The sequence below is a fragment of the Hippoglossus stenolepis genome, chromosome 9, assembly GCF_022539355.2.
Source record: "Hippoglossus stenolepis isolate QCI-W04-F060 chromosome 9, HSTE1.2, whole genome shotgun sequence".
NCBI classification, from domain to species: domain Eukaryota; kingdom Metazoa; phylum Chordata; class Actinopteri; order Pleuronectiformes; family Pleuronectidae; genus Hippoglossus; species Hippoglossus stenolepis.
Window position 1 is genome coordinate 16,087,650 of NC_061491.1, and position 18,664 is coordinate 16,106,313.

General features: G+C 40.8%; 1 protein-coding gene across 3 annotated transcripts in view; it reads left to right on the plus strand.

Annotated features, from left to right (window-relative positions):
* osbp2b (oxysterol binding protein 2b) overlaps positions 1-17,872 on the plus strand; it is a 43,857-nt gene extending 25,985 nt beyond the window's left edge. For 2 of the 3 annotated variants that reach the window (XM_035165721.2, XM_035165723.2), the window contains 13 exons: positions 1,837-2,087; positions 5,575-5,773; positions 6,926-7,046; positions 8,176-8,242; positions 8,828-8,980; positions 9,067-9,312; positions 9,450-9,570; positions 10,131-10,234; positions 10,795-10,890; positions 11,272-11,456; positions 11,589-11,809; positions 12,935-12,952; positions 13,539-17,872. In XM_035165721.2, the coding sequence (XP_035021612.1) occupies positions 1,837-2,087; positions 5,575-5,773; positions 6,926-7,046; positions 8,176-8,242; positions 8,828-8,980; positions 9,067-9,312; positions 9,450-9,570; positions 10,131-10,234; positions 10,795-10,890; positions 11,272-11,456; positions 11,589-11,809; positions 12,935-12,952; positions 13,539-13,681 (1,925 nt within the window). In that variant the 3' untranslated portion in view covers positions 13,682-17,872. The remainder of the gene's footprint in view (positions 1-1,836; positions 2,088-5,574; positions 5,774-6,925; positions 7,047-8,175; positions 8,243-8,827; positions 8,981-9,066; positions 9,313-9,449; positions 9,571-10,130; positions 10,235-10,794; positions 10,891-11,271; positions 11,457-11,588; positions 11,810-12,934; positions 12,953-13,538) is intronic. The other variant, XM_035165722.2, reaches the window with a different exon arrangement.
* Positions 17,873-18,664: the final 792 nt, after the last annotated feature.

Genomic DNA, 18,664 nt, shown 5'->3' on the forward strand with positions numbered 1-18,664 from the left:
CTGTTACATGATGTATTCCAAGCTCTACCAGCATCCCCAGGCGGATATGTCAATGTTATACTTGCATGGTGTAAATAGGCTTGACAGAGGTGATAGTCTCTTCCACTGTAAGGTCACGGCCATCTGCCATGTTCTTAGTGGGAAGTGTTGCTACGGAGCTCCCTCTCACAACAATTGTGACAATGTCTTCTATTGGCTACATAACACACGTTTTCACCTTGACAGAGCATGATCCTCACGCTTCAGAGTACAAGACAGAAAACAGCCCTTTCTAGTCATTCAAGCATCAGACAGTCAACATTGGTAGATAGAAGGTTTTAGACATTTTCACTGTTTTCCATAGTTAAAATAGAAACGCAAATGCTTATATTTGGGAAAATATTATTTTGTGTCAGTTCAGATTTGATACACTGGTGTGCAAGTATTTCTTGAGTTCAAAATTCAACATGTGGTTGTTTGAGCATGTGTTAGGATACAAAATTATATTAGAGTATTATTTTCTTCTAGAAAGTTTGTGTATCCCCTTAAGTTCAGAAAATGAGTAGTTCTGCTTTATTTTTTGGCAGTTTATGGACCTGGGTCTTGCTCTCTCTATATTTATGTCCTTCTGTGTGTCACTGGCCTACGTGCTTGCAGTGTGTGTGTGTGTGTGTGTGTGTGTGTGTGTCTGCGCATGTAATCTAGAGCTGACGCTGCAACACTGTTCTCGTGTGTTCTGTCAACCTTGAGTAACCTCTGCTTAGTGCAGTGGTTCTCGCACTGGGAGGCGGGCCCTCCTGGGGAGAGGGGCATAGAGCCACCATATGTGGGGGGGCACAGATGACCATTCAGCAGAGTTTAGTGAATGAATCATTTATGCAGAGAAAACAAATGAATGAGAGTTTGCCGATGTTATTATGCAGACTCTAATTTTACTAAAATCCAACCTGGATCCTATTTTATTAGTCGCTCGCTTTTATTAGATAACTACTGTGTGTGAGTGTGTGGTGGGGGTAACTTTTTGAGGCTTTTGAAGGAGATCATGCCTGAAAAAGTTTGAGAAATACTGTAAGTATGACATCACACAGAAAGACAGCTGCTACTGCAAATGCTCAGAGGGAATGGATGAGCTGCCTGAATCCAAACGTCCTCACACCGCTCACATTTGTGTTTGATGAGCTTTCAAAGATTTTTGCATTCAAAGTGTGGTTGGTGTGTCACTGCTGTTGTGGGCAAATTGATGTGTGTCAAAGAAGCCATCTGTAAAATCTGACTTTAGAAGCTGTTGTATTAACAATAACTTCATCATTTGAATTCATCGCTGTTAAATGGTTTGTTGTCATGGCGACTAAAGAGTTTCTCTTTATCTTTTTTTGGAGTCTTTTTATCCTTTTATTAACACAATGCAGAAACACAAAATACTGTGGCTTCCCATCGTTGTCAAGTTCAAGATATAATATGTCACACTTCTTCATTAAAATGTCTAAAAACAACTAGACCTATGTTATATATTTTGTTGACTTGTGTACTTACAGTTCATTTGCCCGTCTCTGCAATAACTTCCAGGGCAAACGACATATGACGAAGAAAAAAACAGTTCTAGCCAGTTAGCCAGCCGGCTATTTTTTCCTTCCACTGTTTGTATTAGTCACTCATAATGGATCATGATTATTCATTGCAGTTTGCTACTTTAATGGTCAGTGGGGGTAACTGAGAAATGGACCCTGAGATGTCTGCTTTAAAAAAGCAAGGTGTGTTCATGTATTTTGTGATTCCGCAGCCATGCACTTTGCATTTGTCCCCATAATCCTCTCCTTTTAAAGATCATTTGTGTGACCTTTGACCTCTTCCTTCCAGATGACTCAGGAGACGAGGAACCCACTTCCCAATCAGACCGCAGCGAGATTCAGGGAACACTGAAAATACTCGTCAGCAAGCTTGATGACCTCAGCACGTGTAATGACCTGATCGCAAAGCATGGCGCGGCCCTGCAGCGATCCCTGAGTGAACTCGAGGGGCTGAAGGTCCCTGTGGAGGGAGGGGAGAAGATCAAGGCAGTCAACGAGCGAGCCACACTCTTCCGAATCACTTCCAATGCTATGATCAATGTAAGTAGCTCGTATAGACCAGGGCGTGAGACACATCAGCAGTGAGCAGAGAGTAATATGTATTCTGCATGGTGTTCCATGATTAATATGACAGGAATGTCAGACATCTATAATGTTCTGGTTAGGGAGTGATGTGAGATGAGATCACTTCACACTTTGGTATGTTGAAGCAGAGCCACTGAGCTGCAGGCTCAAAGACTACAGGCTTAAAGAAGCCGTTTCACACCAGATCCTGTTAAACATTACTGTCTATAATGTAATGTTTAAAATCTACAACTGCAGAGGTGATGGTGGTTCCCGGTGCTTGCATATCATTATTGATAAGCATTAGAGCCTGACAAATGAATTGGCTGATATATTGGTATAGAACATTTTTTACTCCCTAATATCGTATCAGCAAAGATCAATATCAGTCAGGCTCTATTAAGAATACTAACATCTCTGTCAGAATGAGTCAAGTAAAGGTATTTTAGTAATACAGCCGAATATACGACACGAAGACTACTCGTCCCCCAAACAGAGATACTGCTGTTTGGTCGAGTCACTTTCTTATCAACATTTAACAAACACAACAACCCACAGGACCAGGTTTTAGGTTTCCAAGAGTACAAGCATCATAATATGAAATCCTCTAGTGTATCTGGCCCCGTTCCATCCTCCTCAATGGTAAATACCATGGGCTTTGCAGTATGTCAGTAGTGGATGAGAGTTCATGGAGGGTTGAGGTCCTGCGGCAGTGATACGAGATATGATAGTGGGTGGGGGGGTACAGGAATAGCCCCTGCTCCCCCCACCTCCTCTCAAACCCTTGACCCTCCCTGCTTGGTGAGGAATGTCAGAGCCTTCCAACAGTCAAACAGGGACACAGACACACAGACCTGCTCTGACTAAAACCAGACAAGGTTTGTTTTCCTTCTTGCTTTTGTCGTTGACTTTAAACAGTTGATAGCTTTGTGTATTTTTGAGTTCAGAATGCCTTTTTGCCGAAAGTGCATGTGATTGTTTTTTCTGTTGCTTGTCAGGTTGATAGGTGTAGAGCAGCACTGGCCATGTTTAGCCACTATAAAGACATGTTCTTTGCTCTATAATATAAATTACATTTTTATGGGTTATTACTTGTAAGGTGCGGAGAGGAGGTCATAATGGCAACTGCATGCTCTCAGCCTGATGAGAAGGTTGCTCTCGTTCATTTAGTGGTGATGTAACTTTTCACAAGAATCCAAGCGCTTGCTCGTTTGTGTCTGCATGCACATTTATTTCATTCAGTCATTCTGCATACTTTTACACGCACAGTTAATCTGATGCTGACATCTGTAGCTGCCACCTCTTACTGACTTACACGTCCACTCCTGGAGGCCCACTAACTTTTTTTCTCACCCCCCCCGGCCGGACATCACATGCAGTCTGAGTTTGTGCCGGAGAGTCAGCACAAAAAAAGTGGAACTGTCATAGTTTTTCAAGTGGGTGTTGAGTTTCATATCATGATTATGTCTGAGGAAGTTGACGGCAATGTCACGTGCACAGCAAACATTTAAACTAATGCACAGACACTGGTGTTTAGACCCCTCATCAAAGACAGCTGAAGGTAAGGGATTGATTGGAGACATTTTTCCGTGTTAGAGATTTCTTTCTCTTGTCTTAAACAAAATGCAGTTTCAGTGGAGTTTTCTGGTCCAAAAACACCTAAAGCTATTGAAATATTACTTTGATAAAGGGTAAGGAATTGATATTCTAAGTTTATTATGCTAAAATCCAACTTGACTTAACTTGAAATATTTTGTAGAATTAAAATCCTTTGCTCCACTAAGTATCTTCAGTGAAATTGAGTAATTTTTTCATTTTGAATTTTTTGTATTTGCCAAACTAGAACAATTAGATTAATCTGTTTTATTCCATTTTTTTATTTTTTATTTGAAAATACAACGTGAACATCGGGGACATGATGCTTTGCCTTAAAATCTTTACCTTACATGAGATTTTGAGATAGTCACTTTTCATTTTAATGGTGTAAGAGATAAAAGATGTTCTCTTTGATATACTTTTCCACAGAATCCCAAGCAAATTTATCAAGGTTTCATATATTAACTAATACTATCAATAAAGTAAAATATAAATCGTAGCTATCATGAAATTGATCAATGAATTAGACATTTTTTAGAATTAAAGCATTCATTTAATTGCTTAATAAGATTAAATATTTATAAAACATTTATTATTTATCATAGTGTAATTTGGGGAAATTGCTTTCAAATTTCACCAAAAGAATATCACTTTTGAGAATAGAGTATCATTTAGTGTGTGTGTGTGAGTGAGTGAGTGAGTGAGTGAGTGAGTGAGTGAGTGAGTGAGTGAGGACTTTCTTCAGCCGACAGATAGATATCCTGTTTCCTGATGTTACCTCATCCTTATTTCTCTTCCGGCTGCCTGCAGATGCTGTCGTACTTCGTGACTGCTCTCTCAACAGAGAACAGAGATTATTTGAGCTGTGCGGCACTTAAATCCCTCCAGCTCCCCGCCTGCAGTCACAGCTTTATCTAGCTGTGTTAGCTCCAGTTAGCTTGAACTAACGCTGAACAGCCCCTCTGGCTCTGGGACCAAAGAGATAATTGCAGCAGATAGTGGACACTATGTAATCATGTGCTGTTCCCACACATTTTTGTTCCCAAAATACTTGATAGTAATGATTATTTAAAAAAAACCTCCCCTGGAAGTCCACTTGTTGACAGTTCAGTGGCTGTACCATGACACTTCCGTCATGCATGGAGTCATCTATGTTATTTAGGTTCATTGACCTTTGAGTTGAAACTTGATACACCCACATATATGTTTGATCTGAAGTAACCTCCTAGTCTCAGCAGTAAAACCAAAGCAGCAACAATGATGCCCCCTCTTGACTCCAATATAATCTGCTATGTAATCAGCTCATTGCTCACAGTTGTTTTCTGTGTTTTCACTTTGCTCTGAGGAAACATTTGTCACTGCAGGGAGACCCAGTCAATGTGCCACAGAAAGCTAATTAATATAATGATGATTGTGGTGAACGATTTAATTAAGAGCCTTGATTACAATGATTGACAGAGATATATTTAAACCTTTCTATCCCTATGTCCCCTCTCTAGTTGTCAGCTGTCTGTAAAAGTTACATCTTGATGATATTTTTCAGTATAGCATTATTTGTTGACTTAAATATTGATAAAGGTTTTATAATTATATTTTTATTGCAAATAAGGAATCTTAGACTTGAACATGAACCAAAATAAAAAAGAACTTCCCTTGACCAACGTATTTAAAAATTCTGAGAGAAGTATTTTGCAAAAATCTGAGCTGTTTGTCATTACAAATGAAAAGTAACTTAAAACTTGATAAGAAATAAGGATTCTTTCCCCAGGTTGTGAATCTTTTTATTATTTTATTTTTTATTATTTATTTTTAAAAACTTTCCCTGCCTTTAGAGACAATACTTACTTGTGTGAATGTGATCCCTCAGGCGTGTCGAGACTTCTTGGACCTAGCAGAGACTCACAGTAGGAGATGGCAACGGGCGCTGCAGTATGAGCGAGAGCAGCGCACTCACCTAGAGGAGACCATTGAGCAGTTAGCCAAGCAGCATAACAGCCTGGAGCGAGCGTGGAGAGAAGCACCCACGCTTGTTTCCAACAAGCCCAGTGCCCCGACCACCAACAAGGGTGAGAATGTCTGTCTGTGTGTTGCATACTCCTAAAGGGCCTCAGTGTGGGCCTCACACTATCGGCTAAAAGTCATGTGTGGCTCAGGGTCAATACTGTGGGTATTCCTCGTGTGGAGGAAGGAAAATTTAAGTAGGAAGGAATAAATTAGATTATACTTATGTTAGAGATAGTAATTATCTTCAGAGCTGTAGGTCATCTGGTCTCTGCGGTCTCTGTAGTCAGTCTATTCATCAAGTTCTTTCTCTTACTTACGAATCCCGCCTTGAACAGCTCCATGTGTCAATATTACCTCAGGGTCATAGCGCCACCTACTGATTCGCCATGAAACAGGACGTTTTTTAACTCCACTGTGCATTGTCCAACCCGCCCCAAAATTCTGACCTATGATCAGAGTCCCGACCTGAACAAATATATTTGTCTGTATGTAGTGATAGTGATAGCACCACCTACTGATCAGAGTGAACATGAAGTTGTTGTGATTCCACTGTACATTGTCCAATCGGCCCTAAATTGTTCACACTTCATCGGAGGCCCGACCTGAACAGATCGATTCGTCTGTATGTAGTGATATAGCCCAACCTACTGGCAACAGAGAGTAAGCCTCGTTTTACAACTTTATTTCAATTTACATAACATTTTCACCGTGTTGTCTGCACTTGATGGCGTGGAGCGTAATGCGTGATTAGTGGGCGTGGTTCGGCATCTAGTGCCAAAATAGGAAATAGTGTAACTTTCATGGTTGATGGAAAGGAATGCAAATTTGTGTTTATGAAGGTCATAGTTTACCCTCCTTTTTTAAAACAATCACTTTTCATTAGAAACAATATAAATAAGCTTATATAAGGATTTGTGCTGCTCTGTTGGAAGCTCCACTTTTAGACCGGTCCCTGAATATTGAATGTTGGATACAGAATATGAGAAGAGCACCCTGAGGAACCTGCATCATTCAGGCTCGTTAACCAGCAGGCACATTACCAATTTCACTAAGCTTATTATTCCTTTAATTAATTGCCACGGGTATGTGATTATATGCTGCTCCCTCCTCATCTCTATAGATTAGAAAGTCAACAACATGTGATGGTTCTCCTGGTGCTGCATTTTCTCTGTATGACTGCATGTACTCACTCAATGCATATGTCCTGAATGAAGGAAGCGAGAGGCCGCTCAAAGAAGAGGCAAGTGATGAAGATGAGGATACTGAGTACTTTGATGCCATGGAGGATTCCCCTGCGTTTATCACAGTGACTGCCACTGACAACACACAGCACAGGTCAGTCTTCGTCTGGTCAATGCTCTTTGTTTCCTGAAGGACAAGGACAACTGACAAACACAGGGAAGAAAGTTGCTATAAATTATTTCTGTGTGTGGTCTAATTTGTCATCGTAGTGAATCTGACTGTGGCTGACAGCTGAACAAGGCTCTATTGATGGCTCATGATGTGACAACTTACACACACACACACATCATATACTGGTGTCCCCTTGACTTTGGGATTTTGGTAGATGTGTTTACTCTGTTTTACAGATAAAGAAGAGCCTCTGCTTTCCTAAAGCAGTGAAAACCAATTCCCTATTTTAGTTTTTGCTCTCAAATGTAGCATGTTTCTTTATTGTATTGGAGTCTGTCTCTTGCTGGCAACTCTACTTGTTTCTGCCGAGCTTCAGTCTTTAAACAAAGGACCAGTTCATGCCAAAATGGGCTGTTTGCTTGGCTTGTGATGATGCTGGTTGCAGCTTCCTTTCTGAAACTGTAACGACAGACTGCAGGACTCAGTGCACAGAACCCTGAAGCTGTTTCACCGCTGCTGCACAAAGATCTGTTCACCTGTATATTCAAAGTTCCGTGAAGCTCGTTTCAGCAGAATCCAGAAGTGTTTGCCGTTGTCCTGAAAGTGCTGTTGTCGAGATTGACAATATTACTTTATGATTCCCAGCCGCCGCTGCTACTCTGCTTTGTTATTCAGAGTTTATTAATATTACACATATCACTTGTCCAATTAGCACCAATTTCGACACTGCATCATTGGGTCCTTAACAACAAACATGACAAGTGTCACGCAGGTGAAAGGTTCTCGAGATACAGACAGACAGAGATTTCTGGAATTAGTAGATAGATGAAAAGAGCTTCTGCTTTCCTGTAGCAAAGAAAAACAATTTCCTATTCTTGTTTCTGCTCTCGAGCATATTTATTTACTGCATTGGACTCAGTCTTGTTCTGGCAACTCATTAGTATGGCTCCTCTCTTGTAACATAACCCTCAGCTCCCTTGTGTGCACTGTGTGTGTATTGGGTCTGTATGGAAGTGGTAAAGGATGTAGAGAAATGTACTGTATCTCTATGTATGTGTGAATGTGTACGTGACCAGTAGCCACGGAAGAAAACATTTTCACTCTGTTCCAGGCGATCTCAGAGTAATTTGAGCGGAGCGAGCGGCGGTCACCCCAGTGACTGGATCCAGGACGACCATGTAAGCATCTCTCCTCCTAACAAATCTGACCAATAGGACTGACATTTGTGAACACTGCTGACTTTTCTGATCTCACATAGACTCATTCTCCGTTGCTTTATTCATGCAGCCATCTTTACTTGCTGTTCTCACCCTACCCTACATTTATCCATACACACACACACACACACACACACACACACACACACACACACACACACACACACACACACACACACACACACACACACACACACACACACACACACATGCACACAGCCTTTGATTGTGTTTCCTGTTGTCTCATTGTCATCCCTGCGGTGCCAAAGATACACAGCTGCATCTTTCCACTAAATCTTAATTACCAGTCAAACATCTGCTCTCCTGTTCCCTCGGCCCTTGTTCGCTGCTTCGCTCTCTCTCTCTCAAACACATGTCTTCTGTTCCCTCTCCTCCTGTCTTTCACTCGCTCTGTCACTGTGTCTGGTGATGTGCTGCCAAGCAGAAGTTGAAAGCCTTTCTTCTAACTGTTATACATCAAATATTCTTTTTACACAAAGTTACAATCCCACCTTCCTCATCCCCCCCCCCCACACCTAATCCCAGATGTCTCCAGGCTGTAACGATGTGTCAGGGAAGGAGCTGCAGCCCCGCAGACAGAGGCGGACTCACATCCCAGACAAACCCAACTACTCCCTCAATTTATGGAGCATTATGAAGAACTGCATTGGCAAGGAGCTCTCTAAAATCCCCATGCCTGTAAGTGATTGAGGCACGGTGCTCCTCTTGCTGACAGCTTGACAGAAATTGTTTATTACATCTTCACTTCTTTCTCTTCCATTCAGGTGAACTTCAATGAGCCGCTGTCAATGCTGCAGCGACTCACCGAGGACCTGGAGTATCACGAGCTCCTGGACAAGGCGGCGCGCTGCGACTCCTCTCTGGAGCAGATGTGCCTGGTCGCTGCCTTCTCCGTCTCCTCCTACTCCACCACGGTCCATCGGACAGCGAAGCCCTTCAACCCCCTCCTGGGCGAGACCTACGAGCTCGATCGCCTGGAAGAGTTCGGCTACCGCTCGCTGTGTGAGCAGGTAACGGCGCGGCCACAGGGAGTTTTTGTTAGCACAGGCACTGATGTGCATGCACAAGGTCTGACTGTGTTCTCCATGCTTATATGAACCTATTCCTTATTTTCTACTTTATCTTTTTTGTCTCTCTATCTTCTAAGGTGAGCCATCACCCCCCTGCTGCTGCACATCATGTGATTTCCAAACAAGGCTGGACCCTGTGGCAGGAAATCACCATTGCCAGCAAGTTCCGTGGAAAATACCTCTCTATTATGCCTCTAGGTAAGACATTTCACATTCAGATGGGAAGCTAGCAAACTACGTTTGTAAATAGAGGCTCTATCATACAAACTGAAAAGCCACAGTCTCAGACCTGAGAGAAGTGGACCACTGATCTGCCTCCCACACAATCTCACGTCAGAGAACAGCGTGTGAGAATGAATCAGGAGGGTTTTATGATCCCTTTGACGTGCACATAAAATATGGGTATAAATGGACGTCTCTGTAGCTGTGGGACAGTAGCAAGCAGTGGTCTGTTGGTTTAGATAAATGAGAGATTTGATACATACAGGCCCACCAAGGGACACAGGGATAGTATTCTGACTATAACTCACTTTTTGTCACACAGCTGTAATAAAGTTAAGTGGAAAGTCTCAATGGTGGAATACATGTTATCAATAAAGCTGCAGGTAGAATTGACCATGTTCACAAACAGATTTACAATCACAAAAACAAACCCACAGTCCAACACATCACCTTCAGGTCTGCAGTGACAGACTGGGAACAATGGCAGATGTGATATTTCATTTCTCTTACACCCTTTTGTTCCTGTTGTTCGCCAGGTGCCATTCACCTGCACTTCCACTCCAGTGGGAACCACTATGTTTGGAGAAAGGTCACCTCCACAGTGCACAACATCATCGTGGGCAAGCTGTGGATTGACCAGGTTTGTTTTCAAGAGACTCCTCATTGGTTACTATTCAGCCACAGCTCCAAACCCGCAGCCCTACTTTAATACGTCTGGCCTTTACCCTGTGTGACAAGCTTAGTGGTACAGTCCAGGGGAGCTCTCATTCCCCTCAGTGAAGAGGGGAATCAGAGCAAAGCCTTCCAGCACACGAATAAGGAGCTTCACAATTTCCAAGGATTTATCTGTAGCTTTGATCTCCAATAACACCCTAAAATAACAGCTTCCTCTTTCTGTGATGGCCCAGTTATTCATGGGGAGGAGGGGAAGGCTTCACATCTCTCTGTCTCCTCAGAATGTGATTCTTCTTTTTTCCTCTACCTTGTATTTAAGTTTTTAATGCGTCCACGACGGCCATGTCCAGAGGCATTGTATTATATTTTCAGGTTATCTGTCAGTCTCGGCACCCGTCAGTCTCATTCTTATTCTTGCTCAGGAATGTTTTCCTCTCCTATTAACACTCAATCAAATATCATTCTGTGTGTGTGTGTGTGTGTATTTGTCTCTCTCACTCGTGAAACATTTTTGTATTTGTGCAGTCGGGGGACATTGAGATTGTGAATCACAGGACCAAGGAGACCTGCCAACTCAAGTTCTCTCCCTACAGTTATTTCTCCAGGGACGTCCCACGCAAGGTAAATGATTTCTGACCTTGGTATGATGTCATACAGTGCATAGTTACTTTGTGAAATGCTGCCTCCTGCTGGACAGTACCGTGAAATATATTGTTATCCAAATATTGTTTCTTTATTATATTGAGTTTATTTGTTATCCAGAGGAACATATTACATCTCAGTGCAGTTACACATTTTGGAGACATGCAGTCTCCTAAAATTGGGAACGTGGTAGTGACTGATTTGAGATAAGCTATTGAAAATGTACCTATGTCTGACCCAGGGGGACTGTGGAGCTAAGCATTAGGACTAAAGACCATGGTTCTACCTATACACTCAGTAAGATGACTGGCTTTAGTGTCTGAATAAGCCTATTTTCTGATTTCTTTTTGCTGTTTTCAGGTGACAGGTGTGGTGTCAGACAGCGGGGGCCAGGCCCACTACATCCTCTCTGGTACGTGGGATGATAAGATGGAGAGTGCCAAGATCGTTCAGAGTAGCCGAGGGGGCAGTGGATCAGAGGGCAAGCAGAAGACCGTCTATCAGACGTTGTCCCCCAAACTGCTGTGGAAGAAATACCCTCTCCCGTAAGCGCTTACCTCAACAGCTTCATAAGGGAAAACAGTGCAATATATGAGTCATTGTGGTTGTATAACAGCTTCAATGTTCAGTCAATATTATTGATCATCACACACTAAGTCTACTTCTTGCTATCTCAGGGAGAACGCAGAGAACATGTACTACTTCTCTGCTCTGGCATTGACCCTGAATGAGCTGGAGGACGGAGTGGGACTAACTGATAGCCGCCTGAGACCTGACCAGAGGCTGATGGAGGAAGGGCGATGGGATGAAGCAAACTCAGAAAAACAGAGGCTAGAGGAGAAGCAAAGAGCTGTGAGGAGGAGGAGGGAAGCAGAGGCCTCAGACGCTCTGGATGACGGTATGAAATTGAAAACACAAGTGCGATATCTGATAAGCAAAGAGTAAAAAAGACAGAGACGAGCAGAGTTAGTAGAAAGAAAGAAGTGAGGCAAAGGGCGCAGAGTCAAATTTAAATTCAGTTTATGCTTAGGCGTTTTAATTAATGTTTATATCAGAACAAAACAATAACTGGCTGTGACATAATCCTAAAATACCTGGTTTGTGGTTTGAAAAGCCAAAGATAAAAGAATCTGTAATAAACAGTAGGAGAGAATTAACCATCAAACAAAGAGCATTTGGTTCACCAGTCATGTACCTGAAATTATTTTGGGTGGAAGCTAAATATTATTCTTTCAACAGACATAATAATACATCAGGTAGTTATAATCAGTTTGCTTTTAGATTCTGGGTATACAAATTCTGCAACTATGATGCAGTGTTTTGTTTGCAACAAAAACATTTTCTGCAGCTATGGCGGGAAATAATCTTCAAGAAAGAAGTTGGAAGACTTTAAACGGAAGGGGAGAAACTTGTAATATTATGAGAAAAAAGTAATAATTTAGATGAAACTCATAGTATAAAGTATATAGTCAGAATATTCAGAGAATAGTCATAATTTTTGCAAATTATTACTTTATTACTGCTCCATATTCCTCAGACAACAGACTGATCTTCTAATATGCCCCCTGTAAAATGACACGTAGCCTAAAATTACGACTCTGTTCTCCCCATGAATCATGACTTTTTGGTGTAAGAAAACGACTTAATTGTCTAAAATTATGACTCAATTTTGGTAATATTATAATTTTTTTCACAAAATTCAGGAAGCCCTACTGATTCCTATTAGTACCACAGTTCCTGCAGGTCAGAAGGCAGAGATGAGCTCAGAGGAGTCTGGTGTAAAAGAAGCCAGACTGAACTTAGAGAACTCAGCAGAAACGTGTGTGTGTGTGTGTGTGTGTGTGTGTGTGTGTGTGTGTGTGTGTGTGTGTGTGTGTGTGTGTGTGTGTGTGTGTGTGTGTGTGTGTGTGTGTGTGTGTGTGTGTGTGTGTGTGTGTGTGTGTGTGTGTGTGTGTGTGTAGGCTAGACTGTATTCAATGTACCCATGACATGTCTCTCTTTTCCTCCCTCTATTGGTGATCAGAGTGTGATTATGACTCTGGTGAGTGGGGGTTGCCCTATGCCCCTCTGTTGTGTATCACTCCCACACACACACACATACACTACACTCCATCCTCTGTATGTCCCCTGTGTGGTCTGCTTCTGTGTGGGAACTGCATGATGCCCCTCTCATGTCAACTTCTCCAGATCCTGGAGGAAAAGGAAAAAATACTTTTTCCTGCACATTAGATCCGGCCTCAATAATATATTACATGTCACATTTAAACTTTAAAATCTACAAACGTTCTCAGTGTGAAGCCACATTGGCAGGTGATTAATTTGTTCTGCAACGCTATTATTTACTTTATACTTTGATATACTTACCAGCAGAAGTTACTTTAAACCAAGTTAACATTATGCTTGATGCTAGTGACATGATGCCAGTGATCTAGGTTTTGCATTGCACTTACACATACTTATTTCTTTATTGTTTTAAGCGTTAAGCTCACTTTTTTAGTTATCCCAAGTTCAGAGCTGCATGAAGGTGAATTGATTTCTCAGTGAATTGCCTGCAAGTGTGGCTTCTCTACTATAGGGTGCGATTTAAATGTTGTTGGTTGAATTGACACCTGAGTTTGTTCCCACAGGTCGAGAATACGAAGGCTACCAGCCGCTGTGGTTTCACCAGAGGAGGAACTCGATAACTGGAGAGACAAACTTTGTGTACAAGGGAGGTTACTGGGAGACCAAGGAGAGACAGGACTGGAACATGAGCCCTGACATCTTCTAACCCAGGAACTGACCCCAGATCACAGCCAACCTCAGCAGACAGGAAACGGCTCAGCCTCTGCTCCTGGCTCATGAGCACTATTTGGACATTCTGTGATGATGCAAACGTGTTTGTTTCACACGCTCTCGGATAACACTGTACCTCCAAATGTATACACTCGCTCTGTTCTTACACTGGAGGAGAAGAAGGGGCATTCCCTGAGTCCTCCTCTTTGACATCATACTGAAACAGCAGTGAGGTAAAGTGTGGTTGTGACATCACACAATGAAGGCACCTGCACACTCCTGAAATCAGGTGCTCCCTAAATGCTACCCACAATGCACTTTTTTGTGATCACCCTATCACAGAGTTTTACCAATTGGATAGAAACTCATATCAAAGCAGCTCACAACTATCGAATATAAACAGGGACAAAATCATAGAAACACAAGTGTTGAATACACGTCAGTCAGTTATTTTTCAAAACACATTTGATATTAAGCTACTTTATAAGTTAGTTAACTTTTTCCTTCGCAGGATTGAATTCAAGTGCTCATTTTCTCTTAAAGAGGGAAGTTAACGCCTGAACATGGTGTCTAAAAGATTTCTGTCTAAAAGATTTATTATGGAGACCCAAAGTGTCAAATCAAATAAATAAAGACATCATATTAATAATTACAAAACAATAATGAAATATAACCATAAAATTTGGAAATAATTAAAATTATAGATATATATCTGTGGTTATATCTGTGTTCATTTATATGATTGCTAGTTTTATATATATTTAATTTTCAGCAGTTTGGTTCTCCATAATCAACAGCTAATATTTGCCTGAGAAAATGATCTTGTTCTTATACACTAGAGGCTGGTTCATCCTAACTGATAAAACATGCAGCAATGTAGAATTGTGTTTTACTTGGTGTGAATGTTGGGGTTTCCTTCCAGCGCCAAACAAATACGTAGTTATTCTGTTCCCTAGTCAGTTAGACTGTAGTCCGTGTAGTGGTAATATAGCTGCTGGCCCATTTCACACTTTGAATATGAAACATGTCTAATGCTTCATTTCAGTCGTACAAACATGCTTTAGACATCGTCCATCTGTAATTCTGGAGTCAGATTTCTACAGTAGTCAGTCCTTTAATTGTAACGCAACAGTAAAACATTCATATCACTAAAGGAATCACCATCAAAGACCTGAACATGCACGTTTCACTGTGATTGGCCATAGATTAGAACATATCTCTGTGTTGATGTTTTAAAAGATCTCACTTCGTACATGTACTTTACCTCGTCCTCTGGTGCTCTCCCATAGCAACACATACTGTATCCTTGGTGACCATTTTGAGTGACATCATTCTCAGTGATTGTACAAAGTATTAACTCTGCGCCAAATCACCAATGAGGCATTCAGTCATTGCCACCCAGGGCATCCTGTTGGTTTCTATAGTGTACGTTGCACTAGCTCCACAGCCTCCCATCAGTCACTAACCAGTGGTTCCAGCAGGACTACTCTACCTGAGACTGGAGGGGTTTCTCTCAGGGGTCCCGAGTGGCTTCAGCTGACGGGAGGTCAGGGCTGGTTCCTGTAGCACACCACTGTGTCTGTCAGCTTTAGCCACAGAGGACTCCCCCAGTTGCTGCTCCAGACTCACCACAGCTTACATGTCGTCCTCTCGTTCAGTGTTTGTGGACATGCTGATCTGGGATCAGCTCACAAGCGTACCCTCAGTCTTTTGCCTTAAATCGACTGAACAAGGGAAAGAGTCCTCTGACCTGTGCACTACATGTCTACAGTGACAAGAGTTTTGAAAACCAGTTAGTATTTTTTGTAATTATTGTTAGGAATGTAGACTTCAAGGCTGGAGGTATTGTATCTATTGTTTGTCTATTTCTGTGAATATTTTGTGATAAAAGAATGATACTGTAATGTAAATTTAAGAATAACTATACTAATCTGAGTATTAAGTTCTGTACAGAATATTTCAAATCTGACATAATTGACTGAATAAGCCTGAAGGGTTTCCTGAAATATTAATTTTTAAACCAGATTAATTCCGTGAAGATGGAAGTTAATCGTGTGGCGATTCATCTTTTATATTTCCATAAACTGTCTTAACACACTGAAAATCATTTTAATAGAGTCCTTTATGCTAGCACATTAGTAACTGTGGCTCAGTTATCATTTCCTCTGATGTGGAAAAGAGATTCATTCATAATAGAGTGCCCCTCCGTGTGGGCTGAAAGAGTGATGTTATGAGCTCTTACAATGTTCACTGATGTTAATGATTTGATGAGATGATTGATGCTTTTTTTTTGCACAATAGATGCTTCTTTACCCATTGACATAAACGGTTTTAATGCATTTTTGATTTGTGGTTGTCAAGAGCCCAGTTTGATGCTCAATCACTAAATCTCTTGTCTGAAACATCCTGCTAAAAGAAGTAATTTAGCATTTATAGGAAATATGTTTGGGATTTTTTCATGAAAAGATTTTCACCTCTGTCATTTCTGATGCTACAACCAGCAGCTGGTTAGCTTAGCTTAGCTTAGCATTAAGACTGGAAACAGGGGGAAACAGCTACCCAGGTACTGTCTGAAGTTAAAGAATCTACCCACCAGCATCTCTCAAGCTCACAAACACGTTATATTTTCACATATTACACGTTGTGTTTGGAGCTCACTGAGAATCTCGGCCTTTTTTCGGCACATTAAGGAGTTCAGAAAGACTGTCGGCTAATGCCTTAGGTTTGCTTTAGCGGCAGAAAGTATCAAAGTGCATCGGAGCAGAGGGCCTTCGTACCACTCACATCACTGGAAGTCTCACACTTTGTGTTTTGAACAAAGATGAGATGTTAATTTGTCAGATTTAGACCTGAATAAAGCTGGATTTAGTTTTTTTTAAACCTTTGGACTATACCAGATTAGTTTCCAGTTGCTAGGCTAAGTAGCTGCTGTCTTTTCTGTATGTTAAATAGTCATGAGCGTGGTATTAATCCTCTCATGTAACGTTTAGCAGAAAAAGACAATTGAGCTTATTTCCCAAAATGTCGAGGTTGTTCACACTTTAAATCATATCAAGCGAGATGTTTTATTTTTGCTATCTTGAGAAATCATCATCGTGCAGTTAATTCTGTATCATCGGGCACAGTCATGACATCTTATCACTGCTGAGTGGTGCCGAGGAAACTGTACAACTGGAGAGTTGGTTTGTGATTTTCCTTTTTCTTCAGCGATCGATATGAAGTTCACTAGAGATTTACTTTAATATATTGTGTTTGAGATGATTTTATACTTGAGAATACATATTATATTTTGAATGATAACCGAGAGCTCATCATACGTTTTAGTCAATATATTTTCAAATAACTTGACCTCAGTGCGTGACGGTGACTCGCCTGTTGAAGTTGCCCCACTGAGGCCTGTACAGTCTCGGACAGCTGTAGCAATAATGCAGTGAGGTGTAGATTTGTTAGATAATGGCTGTTGTTGCTTCAGACAGTTGTCTCCCTCATGCAGAATGGGGAAAAACAACCAAAGTGTAAATGGAGAGTGTACTGAGACTAAAAAAAGCTCTTCATCTGCCTTCCCTATCTCAGAGGGATCTAATGTAAACACTCCCTCAATGTTTTTCACATTTCATCCCACCCGACTCTTAATTCACTGTGGTGTGATCTTTTTTATTTTTAGCTTTAATTTTTATGCTTTCTTTTTCTGCCATGTTTTCTATCTTCTCATGGGTGCCATTTTTCTTATGTTTCATACTGTTTGTATGGATAATGAGTAAGATTTGTGTGCACATGCCGCACACATCTTCTCATTCAAGCTCAGTTTCGAGGCAGACGTTCACTGATGAAGACGAGGGAGATTTTCCTCACGGCGTCTAAACTGAACCCTGTTTCTTCTCAGACTGTGACTCACAGCTTTGTGGTGAGACTGGGGTTAAAAAATCTGTATGAAAGTTATGAAACGCGTCACAACAGCGGCCTGGCACAGGAGGTCCAAGGTGACTGACCTGCCTTGACTACTACTCACTATCTCCAAATACACGACAGTGTATTCAGGTGAAACAGCTGATTCAACTGAGGTTTTTCCTTTTTTTTTTTTATTGTGCATTTTCTCCCTTCATTTATACTCGTAACATCGTCTTTAAACAGCAAAGACACAATAATGGAAAATGAGGATAATAAAGTTGTTATTGTTGACACTGAATATCTGTCTGCTTGGTTTTCTTTCAGTGGAAGTGTGAAGATGGGATCAATATATTTGGTGTATGTGAGAATTTAGAATGAAAAACGGTCTCTCACTGTAACAGCACAACTCCCAGAACTACAACTACTGTACACCTTTAATGGGATGACTCAAAAATAAAAACAGCATATTACAAAAGGCTTGCATACATTTGTTGAAGGAGCTGTGACAGGTTTTAAATGAATGTTGTCCTTATATTAGTGTTTTTATATCTCAGCCCTATAGAAAAAACATTCAGTTACATGCAATGGCAAACTCAATTTCTTTAAATTGAGGGAAAACTCAGGACTCTATGATGGCCATGTTTTTTATCTTACTATCTTATGTTATATATATTGTCAGGGCTTACTAGTAAGGGCAGCACTGGCTGTGTCTTCTGTATTCTTAGCAGGGGTTAACAATCTTTATATCTTTTATATCTTTATATCTTTATAATCAATATTTTTTCATCAAAAAGAAAAGAAAAGATTATGCAAAATATACTTTTTTTCAACACAATTTTTACTTCGGTAGTTTAAGGGAGTTCTATATATATTCCTGCAATTTATTTTAAGTGCAATCTTTATTATAATTTTGTATTTACATAATATATGTTTTTTGTATTCTATTGCCCAGGTATTTAATAGTTTAAGCATCCACATTTACATTTGAGGTGGAAAAATAATTACACAAATACAAGAACTATAGGGCAATCGTCACAATAATTTCTTTTCTATTTATCAACCATTTGTTCACTTTAATTAGGGCCGAGCA